Genomic DNA, 12,036 nt, shown 5'->3' with positions numbered 1-12,036 from the left:
CCCGTGAAGACATACTGATAGTGGGGAGGGATGGGCCTCTGATATATCAGGCAGAGTCTGCTACTTTAGAAGGATGAGGTGGAGGGAGGAAAGTCATTGAAACCTACTGAATATTGAAAGCCCTAGTTCAGTGGTTCCCAAAGCTTTCTTAGTTACCACCCCTTCGGCTCAGAGATCACATCCCCGGTGGTGCCCCCTCTCCCTTTCTGGCCATTACATAAAAACCACAAAGAATTTTGATTTACAATGCACCATGAAAGAAAAAAATAGGAACTGCAGATTCAAAGCAGTGACAAATAATTGCAAAAATTATTTACATCTATATAAAGCAACAAATAAAACTATATCTTTATTTAATTGCAGTAAAAACAATTTTCATCAACTATGTTAGAGTATATATTAGAAGTCCAACTATTCACCACTCATTGCTTTGTCTCCTTTCAATGAGATGCAGTGATATCAGCTTCTCGACATCAGACTGAATATCACCCTTGTTCAATAATTTTCAGTCTGTTTCGTTGCTTTGAAAGAAATTATGTGTCTGCACTGAAACCATGCTCCACTATATATGATGTTGGAAAGGCAATAAAGAACATCATGATCTTTTTCCACAGTGCAGGATAATGTTCAGAGATTCTTTCTGCAACCAAAAGTCTTGATATAATTTTTTTGAACCTTGGCTTCAGTTCACAATTTTGTAACGAGATAAGTTCTTCCTTCATCCTTCCTGTTAATTCCTCGGTAAAACTGTTCAGTGATTGATTTATAACCCAGTCTGGATCAAGAGAAAACCCTGAAATCTCTGACATGTCTTTAGACAGTTCACCCAAGTGGGCACAGTATATTTGAAGATCATCATCTGGTATTCTTTCTTTCTCTTCCAACTCTGAGAGGCTCAGAATTTTTAAAAGATTGCGATGGCCAACGCTGCATATAAATAGGGCTAACTGAGACAGAAGTGAGCAGATAACTGATTTGACTTTGATAAGATTCACATCATTTCCTTATAATTGAAGACTGATTTCATTAACCATTGCAAATAACTCTGACAAATAATCAACGTCATGCTAAACATTCTTAAATTGATTGCTAAATGAAGCACTTGAGTCTTCAAAGAATTTTATCACAGTTTAAAAAAACTGCATTAGAGCATCTCAGGCAGTGTAATTTATTTATTGAGATACAGTGTGGAATAGGTGCTTCCAGCCTTTTGAGCCACGCTGTCCAGCAATCTCATCATTTATCCCTAGCCTAATCACAGAACAATTTACATTGACCAATTGACCTACCAACCGGTACGTATTTGGACTGTGGAAGGAAACTGGAGCACCTGTAAGAAATCTATGCAGTCACAGGGAGAACATACAAGCTGCTTACAGGCAGCAAAGGGAAGTTTGAGAGCCAGCTGACTTCTATGTGCACCAGCAAGTGTTCAAACTATTCACTCTCAATATAAAGTCCTCAAAATAGTCGAGAACTAAGAGCATGGGACACGATTTTATTTACCACTGTGATAAATATCAACCTCTGTGTAAAATATACTCAAACACTTGGCCTCTACAGGCATTTGTGGGAATAAATTCCACAGATTCACCACCCTCTGGCTAAAGAAATCCTCCATTTCTCTGTTCTAAAGGGACATGGCTCTATTCTGAGGTTGTACCCTCTGGTCCTAGACATACCCACTGTTGGAAACATCTTCTTCACATCCACTTTGTCTAGGCCAGTGGTTCCCAAAGTGAGTGATATCACTCTCCTCCCCCAAAGTGGTTGGAGTTTCTAAAGCAATAAAGATAAAGGGGGTGGCGGTGCGGGCATGGGTAGCAAGAGGACAGCTGAGGGATTACAGGCTTAATTTAAGAAATTATTTATTATACTGCTAGTATTTGATCCTCAGTGCCTCAAAATTCCTTACAGTAATCAAGTAATCACCTTATCTCTCGCTAACTCACCGTTGTCATAGATTGCTGCAAGCACATTATGGTTGTTGAAAAGCAACGTGACGCTTCTCTATTTGGCATATCATGAGAAATCTGGACTGAAGAAATCATGTTATTTCCAGCCCCACCGCACACATTATTGCCAGTTACTGCTGTAGGACCGTGTTAGCTAATACGATTCCCCTGCTCTAATCACACAGTGACACAAATTCCGTGAATTAAGGTATAGCATTCAGTGGGGCAAAGTTCAGAATCTGCCCTTTCAAGTGGTTCTGAGTGCATTTCTCTAGCCTATGACCCAACTGAGATATCACTGCCCCTCTTTGTGTAACTTCAGGCAGAGAATCAGTTCTTGCCTGAGCTATGATGACATCATAACTTTCTCCTTTATTGACTGCTTGAGGGTTGTGTTAAACAACAGGAGATTGACCCTTGTCTACATGCTTTTATTCAACTCAAGTTTAATTGTCATTCAACCATACATGAATACCCATGAATACAGCTAAACAAAACAGCGTTTCTCCAGGACCAAGGTACAAAACACAGTACCGACAGTCACACACAGCACAAACCACACCCAGCACGTACAAGGTAGCAAGCACATGTGAGATATCAGGAAAAAATATAGTCATGCAAAGAAAATAACCCAGACCTGAGTCCGTGAACGCTGTAGAAATCTGCAGTCAATCACAATACAGCTTGTCTTCTGTCAAGCGATCACTGTGGGGTAACACAGACTCCAGCCTGGATGCTGCACCACACTGCCCCCGGTGGAGTGCAGCAGCTCCAACACCTCTCTTCTGGTGGCTGTCAACATTTTATGCACCGGGTTGCTGCCACACGATTGGCTGATTAGATATTCACAGTAATGTACAGGTGTATTTAATAAAGTGGCCTCTGAGTGTATGTTCCATGTTCTCCCAACACCCCCATCGACTTCACCCTGTTCTCTGTTAATCAACGGAACTAGGTTAGGAAATTCACTACGCAACTCGTAATTAATCAAAGCTCATGCTTCATTGTCCTTGCACAAACAACAATATAAGTATGTTGCCCACAAGCCAACAGCTTAGAACATGAAATCTGCTGTTCCCTCTGTACCAACACTCACTCAGACCACTTTTCCAATTTACAATGCCATTGGCCCGATGATCGAGCCTTTCTTCGCCCAGCCCCTGGCATGGGGGTTCTTCCTTATGGTGGTGGGTCTCTTGAGAGAAATATCACTGATAGCACACTCGAAGTGTCCACTTTTATACTCGTTCCTGACCAATTCAAATGTTGCATTCCACTGTCGTTGGCGAGAGGTCACCTGATTGACATGGAGCTTAGAAAAATAGAGGGCTATGGGTAAGCCTAGGTAGTTCTAAGGTAAGGGCATGTCCAGCACAGCTTTGGGGGCTGAAGGGCCTGTATTGTGCTGTAGGTTTTCTACGTTCTCTGCCACAGGAAACAGTTGAGGCCAGTTCATTGGCTATATTTAAGAGGGAGTTAGATATGGCCCTTGTGGCTAAAGGGATCAGGGGGTATGGAGGGAAGGCTGGTACAGGGTTCTGAGTTGAATGATCAGCCATGATCATACTGAATGGCGGTGCAGGCTCGAAGGGCCGAATGGCCTACTCCTGCACCTATTTTCTATGTTTCTATGTTTTTGTTGGCTCTGCTCCAAGCTAACATCCATTTATTGCCCTCTTCCCAGCAAGTGACAGATGTCAAAACACAGAGAGCAAAGCAACTTCATCTCACAAAATGGAGGATATAAAACAGTTCCCCAAAATGGCAGCCTCCATCTCCAAGCCCATGGCAGGAACAAAGATCTGTCTGCTTGCACTGTCCTTGATCCTTTCAAGTTCAATGTTTTCTTCCGTATTTTAAATTATCCATGGCCAACAACCCCTCCCCCTCAATTCCATCACTCACCAATACGTACACTAGTTTGGATGTTAGTTCATTTTTTGTAGTCAATTAAACTACTGACCCACATGTCTTTGGGATGTGGGAGGGAACTGAAGCATCTCACATGGTGATGGGAAGAAAATTCAAACGCTGTACAGCCAGCACCAGAGGTCAGGATTGAATCTGGGTCACTGGAGTGGTGGAGCACCAACTCTAGTCACTGCCCACAAATTGATCTGGTCAGTGACTGCAGCACCAGATTTTGATGAATTACCAGAACCTCTGAGTCAAATCTCCTGCTTAATTGAGGGACGACATAGCATGAACCCATAGCGGGACCTCACGGTAACTTGGCATTTCAACTCTCCCCACAGGTCTCCTCACCACCACCCTAAACCCTTCACAGAAGCAAAACGGGAGAGGTACAACCGCAGCAAGGTGCAGCAGAAAGTTCAGCACTTCAAGCGCTTCATCGAGAACTATCGGCGGCACATCGTTTGCGTTCTCATCTTCTATGGAATCGCAGCCGGTGTTTTTGTGGAACGAGCCTACCGTAAGTTACAGAATGGCACCCAGAGACTCCAGTGATGTGATATTTTAAAATTCAGAATCAGAGTCAGGTTTATTATCACTGATGTATGTTAGGAAATGTGTTGTTTTGCGGAAGCAGTGCAGTGCAATACCTAATTAAAAATACAAGTTACAGTAAGTGGATATAGAATATTAAATTAAATTAGTGCAAAAAGAAAGGGTAAATACAGGCAGTGTTCGTGGGCTCATTGTTCATCAGATTTGCTCTATTCACTATTTTGTTCTCCTCTTACAATTTTAATTTTTTTCATTGCTATGTATTGCACTGCATTTGTGCCACAAACAAAGAAATTCATGGCATATAGGTGATCATGAACCTTATTCTGATTTTATTAAATCTTTGCCCTCTCACAGTCATACAGCATGGAACCAGGCTCTTTGGTCTAACTTTTCCACCCCAACTGTGTTGATCAGCAAGTTGCCCGTATTTGGCCCATAGCACTCTCACAATCCTATATCCTCTAGTCCTTGAGTCCCCAGCTGTAGGAAAAGGATTGAGTGCAGTCACTCTTTCTATGTTCCTCAAGATTATATACACCTCTATGGTTTTATTTTATTTAGAGATTCTCCACAATAACAGGCCCTTCCGGCCAAAGAGCCTGTGTTGCCCAATTACACCTGTGTGACCAATTAACCTAATTTCCCATTGATCTTTGGAATGTGGGAGGAAACCGGAGCACCCAGAAGCAACCTATGTGGTCATGGGGAGAACGTATAAACTCCTCACAGACAGCAATGGAATTAAACCTGGGTCACTGGCTAACTAGTACACTACCGTCCCATAACACACATGAGGTCAGGATTGGACCTGGGACTGTTGAGCTCTGAGGCAGAAATTCTGCCCATTGTGCTATTGCGCTACCCTACAGCCACCTCTCAGTCTCCCGCACTCCAGGGAAAATTGTTCCAGCTTGTCCATCCTCTCCTTATAACTCAAGTCCAGGCAAATTCTTCGTAAATCTTCCCCACACTCTGAATCTCGCTGCTTCTGACAGCAGTACTTCAATCATATCTTTCCAAAGCAGGGTGACCAAAAAGGAACAAACTCCGCACCCTCACTGTTACCTACAAAAACTGATTTCTATCCCTTTACAGATTTAATGTTTGTTTTTTACCTTCTGTGCAGATTATGCCATTGAGGCAGAGACAACTGGGATTCCACAAACCACGTACGTTGGCATCATTGTGTCCCGTGGGTCTGCAGCCAGCGTCTCCTTCATGTACGCCTACATCCTCCTTACAATGTGTCGCAACCTCATCACTTTCCTGCGGGAAACTTTTCTCAACCGATACATCCCCTTCGACGCGGCTGTGGATTTCCATCGCTGGATTGCAATGACAGCTGTTGTACTCTCCGGTGAGTTCATTTCCATTGTCGTAGCAACTTGTTAGGATGATCTTCCACTGCCACAAGCACAAAATAGTATGGGCAATAGAGATTCTGCAGGTGCTGGAAATCTTGAGCAACAGACATAAAAAGTTGGAGGAACTCAGCAAGTTGGGCAGCGTCTATGGAAGGGAATAACCAGTTGACGTTTCATCTGAGACCCTTGATCAGGACTGGAAAGGAAGGGGAAGGAAGCTGGAATAATGCGGTGAGGGGAAAAGGGGAGAGGTTACCGAAAGTTAGAAAAATTAATTTGGTTAAAGTCTCCATTCGGTTGGAGACTATCCAGAGGGAATAAGAGGTGATACTTCTACAACTTATATTTGACCTCATTGTGGCCATAGACAGATGTTAGTGTAGAAGTCGAACTGAAGTGGGCTGCCACAAGGAAATCCTGCCTTCTATACCAGACAGAGCGAAGGTGCTCAGTGAAGTGGTCCCCAATCTGAGTCAGATTTCACTGATGTAGGGAGGCTGAACCAGGATGAACTTCATGACAGAACCTAATATATCTACAATATGCAGAGCTTGAGTGCATCCCTAGTGAAAGCGAATTTAGTTTTGAAAGCTATCCTTGGACGTCACATTAATTTATTGAAGTCACCCCAGTATACATGGTCTTGACTATAAGGAGCATCTGTATTAGACAAGGCTTGTGTCCCTTGACTGTAAAAGACTAAAGAACGATACACAAAAAAGCTGGTGGAATGCAGTGGGTCAGGCAACATCTGTGGAGGGAAATGGACAGTCATGATTTTGGATCAAGACTGTGAAGAAAGGGAGGAGATGAGATGGAGAGAAGGGCTGGAGCAAGAACTGGCAGGTGATAGGTAGATGCAGGTGAGGGGATGATAGGTAGGTGAGAGGGGAGAGTGTGTGTGTGTGTAAGAAGAGAGAGTAAGAAGGTGGAAGTGACAAAGGGCAGGAGAAGGTAGAATCTGATAGGAAAGGAGAGTAGACCATGGAATAAAGGGAAGGGGTTGGGGAGTGGAACTGATGGGAGGAGGGAAAGATTTTTAATTGGGGAAGGGCAAATTATGAGGCTATAAGGCTAGAACTTGCGGGTGTGAATTGGGATGATGTTTTTGCTGGGAAATGTACTATGGACATGTGGTCAATGTTAAAGATAAATTTATCCCAGTGAGGAAGATAAAGAATGGTAGGGTGAAGGAACCATGGGTGACAAGTGAGGTGGAGTATCTAGTCAGGTGGAAGAAGGCAGCGTGCATGAGGTTTAGGAAGCAAGGATCAGATGGGTCTATTGAGGAATATAGGGTAGCAAGAAAGGAGCTTAAGAAGGGGCTGAAGAGAGCAAGAAGGGGGCATGAGAAGGCCTTGGCGAGTAGGGTAAAGGAAAACCCCAAGGCATTCTTCAATTATGTGAAGAACAAAAGGATGACAGGAGTGAAGGTAGGACTGATTAGAGATAAAGGTGGGAAGATGTGCCTGGAGGCTGTGGAAGTGAGTGAGGCCCTCAATGAATACTTTTGGTATTCACCAATGAGAGGGAACTTGATGATGATGATGAGGACAATATGAGTGAGGTTGATGTTCTGGAGCATGTTGATATTAAGGGAGAGGAGGTATTAGAGTTGTTAAAATACATTAGGACGGATAAATCCCCGGGCCTGACAGAATATTCCCCAGGCTGCTCCACGAGGTGAGGGAAGAGATTGCTGAGTCTCTGGCTAGGATCTTTATGTCCTCGTTGTCCACGGGAATGGTACCGGAGGATTGGAGGGAGGCGAATGTTGTCCCCTTGTTCAAAAAAGGTAGTTGGGATAGTCCGGGTAATTATAGACCAGTAAGCCTTACATCTGTGGTGGGAAAGCTGTTGGAAAAGATTCTTAGAGATAGGATCTATGGGCATTTAGAGAAACATGGTCTGATCAGGGACAGTCAGCATGGCTTTGTGAAGGGCAGATCGTGTCTAACAAGCCTGATAGAGTTCTTTGAGGAGGTGACCAGGCATATAGATGTGGATAGTGCAGTGGATGTGATCTACATGGATTTTAATAAGGCATTTGATATCGTTCCACACGATAAGCTTATTCAGAAAGTCAGAAGGCATGGGATCCAGGGAAGTTTGCCAAGTGGATTCAGAATTGGCTTGCCTGCAGAAAGCAAAGGGTCATGGTGGAGGGAGTACATTCAGATTGGAGGGTTGTGAACAGTGGTGTCCCACAAGGATCGGTTCTGGGACCTCTACTTTTCGTGATTTTTATTAATGACCTGGATGTTGGGGTAGAAGGGTGGGTTCACAAGTTTGCAGATGACACTAAGGTTGGTGGTGTTGTGGATAGTGTAGAGGATTGTCGAAGATTGCAGAGAGACATTGATAGGATGCAGAAGTGGGCTGAGAAGCGGCAGATGGAGTTCAACCCAGAGAAGTGCGAGGTGGTACACTTTGGAAGGACAAACTCCAAGGCAGAGTACAAAGTAAATGGCAGGATACTTGGTAGTGTGGAGGAGCAGAGGGATCTCGGGGTACATGTCCGCAGTTCCCTGAAAGTTGCCTCACAGGTGGATAGGGTAGTTAAGAAAGCTTATGGGGTGTTAGCTTTCATAAGTCGAGGGATAGAGTTTAAGAGTCGCGAGGTAATGATGCAGCTCTATAAAACTCTGGTTAGGCCACACTTGGAGTACTGTGTCCAGTTCTGGTCATCTCACTATAGGAAGGATATGGAAGCATTGGAAAGGGTACAGAGGAGATTTACCAGGATGCTGCCAGGTTTAGAGAGTATGGATTATGATCAGAGATTAAGGAATCTAGGGCTTTACTCTTTGGAGAGAAGGAGGATGAGAGTAGACATGATAGAAGTATACAAGATATTAAGAGGAATAGATAGAGTGGACAGCCAGCGCCTGTTCCCCAGGGCACCACTGCTCAATACATGGCTTTAAGGTAAGGGGTGGGAAGTTCAAGGGGGATATTAGAGGAAGGTTTTTTACTCAGAGAGTGGTTCGTGCGTGGAATGCACTGCCTGAGTCAGTGGAGGAGGCAGATACACTAGTAAAATTTAAGAGTCTACTAGACAGGTATATGGAGGAATTTCAGGTGGGGGGGTTATATGGGAGGCAGGGTTTAAGGGTTGGCACAACATTGTGGGCCAAAGGGCCTGTACTGTGCTGTACTATTCTATATTGTGGGTTATGGCAGATGGAAAAGACAGGGGAGGAGAAAAGATAGGATGATAGAAGCAGGTGGATAGGGGGAAAGGAAAGGTCAGAGGGAAATGTTTACCAAAACTTAAAGAAATCGACGTTCATGTCATCAGGCTAGATACCAATGAGGAATATAAGGTGCTGCTCCTCTAATATGGATCTCACTTCAATCTGCAGTAGAGGAGGGTGTGCATAGACATGTTGGCGTGGGAATGGGAAGTTGAGTTGAAATGGCTGTTCTCTGGCAGATCCCAACTGATATGGAAGTCTGAGCGAAGATTTCTCTTGTTTCTCCAAGAACTAATGACGATTAAGTTTTCATTAGATCAAAGTTGTAGGGGAGATTTCATTGAGGTATACAAAATAATGAGAGAGTTAGACAGAATAAGCAAAATAGAATGTCCAGTATCTCTTGTCAGGGTTGTCAATACCTCGTGCACGTACATTTACGTCATTTGGTCAAAGGGTTAAAGAGGGGGCTTGAGAAGGAGTAATTTTACTCAACACATGGTAGGGGGTCTGGAACTCACTGCCAGAAAAGATGGTGGAAATGCTGCTACATCTGAATGAACTTCCTGAGAGCAAAAATCTATAGGACAACGGAGCAAGAGCTTGGTAGTGGGATCACCCTCATGTTATTTGTGGCTCGCGTGGAGTTGATCAGCTTAATGACCTTGTGTGCTTTAAATCTCTCTTTTTTGAGGGTTCTATATAAGGAATGATTAAATGAGTTTGTTCATTATGGCTAAAGCATGTGAAAACTACTTTCTGTTAGATAATGGTAAAGGCATCCGTTAGTCTTGCGAGACCATGGATCTGTGCCTGGAAAGTCTTCACTCTCCAGGGCGCAGGCCTGGGCAAGGTTGTATGGAAGACCAGCAGTTGCCCATGCTGCAAGTCTCCCCTCTCCACAACACCGATGTTGTCCAAGGGAAGGGCATTAGGACCCATACAGCTTGGCACCAGTGTCGTCGCAGAGCAATGTGTGATTAAGTGCCTTGCTCAAGGACACAACACGCTGCCTCGGCTGGGGCTCGAACTCACGACCTTCAGGTCGCTAGTCCAACGCCTTAACCACTTGGCCATGTGCCCACAGGATAATATAGAATAGGTTAATGGAACACTGGAAATTTCATTTGTTTTATAGTCCTGGTGACTGGGAGTTACATTTTTTTATAATTTATTGAGATATAGTGCAGAGTAAGCCCTTCCAGCACTTCTAGCAATCAATCCCCCAACTTAACCTGAGCCTAATCATGGGACATGCTACAATAACGAATTAACCTACCAACTGGTATGACTTTGGAGAACCCAGAGGAAACCCACACAGTCACGTGGAGAATGTACAATCCCCTTACAGACAGCAGCGGGAATTGAACCTGCATCACCTGTACTGTAAAGCATCGTGCCAACCACTACACCACCATTCCGCTCCTGATACAGTACAATATTCTACATAATGGTAAACTGGGGCTCTGTTATTTATCACAGAGTGAGTGTATAGCAAGAATGATAATAAATGATCCATATCTTTGTTTCCAGTCTTTCACAGTGCTGGGCACGGTGTGAATGTCTATACCTTCTGCATCAGTCCCCTCAGTGCTCTTGCCTGCCTCTTTCCCAGCGTGTTTATCGATGATGGGTAAGTTGTGGACCATGTGTCAGTCAGTGGGATGTGTGGCATTCACCCAATTTTGTCCCCCACCCCCTCCAACAGTGTGTCAATCTCTTCCCAACAACTCCAACAGTGTGACAATCCCTTACCAGCCCCTCCAACAGTGTGCCAATCCCCTATCACCCCTCCAACAGTGTGCCAATCCCCTACCACCCCCTCCAACAGTGTGGCATTCCCCTCACCCCTCCAACAGTGTGCCATTCCCCTACCACCCCTCCAACAGTGTGGCATTCCCCTACCACCCCTCCAACAGTGTGGCATTCCCCTACCACCCCCTCGACAGACAGGCTTGTGCCTGCGATGTAGTTGGATAGTCCGGGGACACGCAAGGACAGCACGTATTTCAGTATGAGGACAAAGTGGGCCAAAGCTGCTGTTATAGAATGGTGAAATGCTAATGATCATTGGAAATCTGGCGGCACGGAGCCCCTTCCTACTGGGTACTGATAACATGACCCACCCGACACTGCTCCACAAGCCAGGACCTTTTTCACAAATAAATAGGCATCCAGTAGTCTTATGAGACCATGGATTTGCACCTTGAAAGGTTTCCAGGGTGCAGGCCTGGGCAAGGTTGTATGGAAGACCAGCAGTTGCCCATGCTGCAAGTCTCCCCTCTCCACGACACCAATGTTGTCCCAGGGAAGGGCATCAGGACCCATACAGCTTTGCACCAGTGTCGTCGCAGAGCAATGTGTGGTTAAGTGCCTTTCTCAAGGACACACACACTGCCTCAGCCAAGGCTCGAACTAGCGACCTTCAAATCACTAGACGAACGCCTTAACCACTTGGCCACGCACCAACCTTTATGCCTCTGTAATTAACACTGGAAATAATCTCCCTCTGCATGAGCTGCAATTTACAACTGTCACTGCTAAAGATCTTGTCTTCACCACATCAAGCCAAGCTGGGCTGCAGTTCAAATCAGTAGCTTGTGCTGAATGATCTCTGATGACAGCGGGCAAAGCAAGTGCTGAGAATGGTGTGCTCACTTGTGTTGAGTGATATAGTGTGAGTCTGGATCTAGATTATCGTGTACAGCTCTACCTACCCTGGTCTCCTGGACTCTGGTAGCTTCAACACCCTACAGTTCACCTTCTCCTGCAGTTTACCTTGTCCCTTCCCAGTTATGTGGGCTTATCATTTGAGGAGCTTTGATGGCTCTGGGCCTAATTCACCAGAATTCAGAAGAATGAGGGGGGATCTCAATGAAACCTATCGAATATTGAAAGACCTCAATGGAGTGGATGTGGGGAGGATGTCTCCTGTGGTGAAGGAGTTTAAGACCAGAGGACACAGCCTCAGAAGAGAGGGACATCCATTTAGAATGGAGATGTTGAGGATTTCTCTAGCCAGAGTGGTGAATCTGTGGAATTTGTTGC

At 44.7% G+C, this 12,036-nt stretch overlaps 1 protein-coding gene across 1 annotated transcript in view; it reads left to right on the top strand.

Moving 5' to 3' along the window:
• Window positions 1-12,036, top strand: part of LOC134358161 (dual oxidase 2-like) — a 115,188-nt gene that overhangs the window by 70,314 nt on the left and 32,838 nt on the right. Inside the window, exons 24-26 of the mRNA XM_063070158.1 lie at window positions 4,211-4,389; window positions 5,554-5,784; window positions 10,522-10,621. Coding sequence (XP_062926228.1) covers window positions 4,211-4,389; window positions 5,554-5,784; window positions 10,522-10,621 — 510 coding nt within the window. The remainder of the gene's footprint in view (window positions 1-4,210; window positions 4,390-5,553; window positions 5,785-10,521; window positions 10,622-12,036) is intronic.

Source organism: Mobula hypostoma, chromosome 18 (assembly GCF_963921235.1).
Source record: "Mobula hypostoma chromosome 18, sMobHyp1.1, whole genome shotgun sequence".
Classification (NCBI taxonomy): Eukaryota; Metazoa; Chordata; class Chondrichthyes; order Myliobatiformes; family Myliobatidae; genus Mobula; species Mobula hypostoma.
This window is presented reverse-complemented; position numbering and strand designations above follow the sequence as displayed.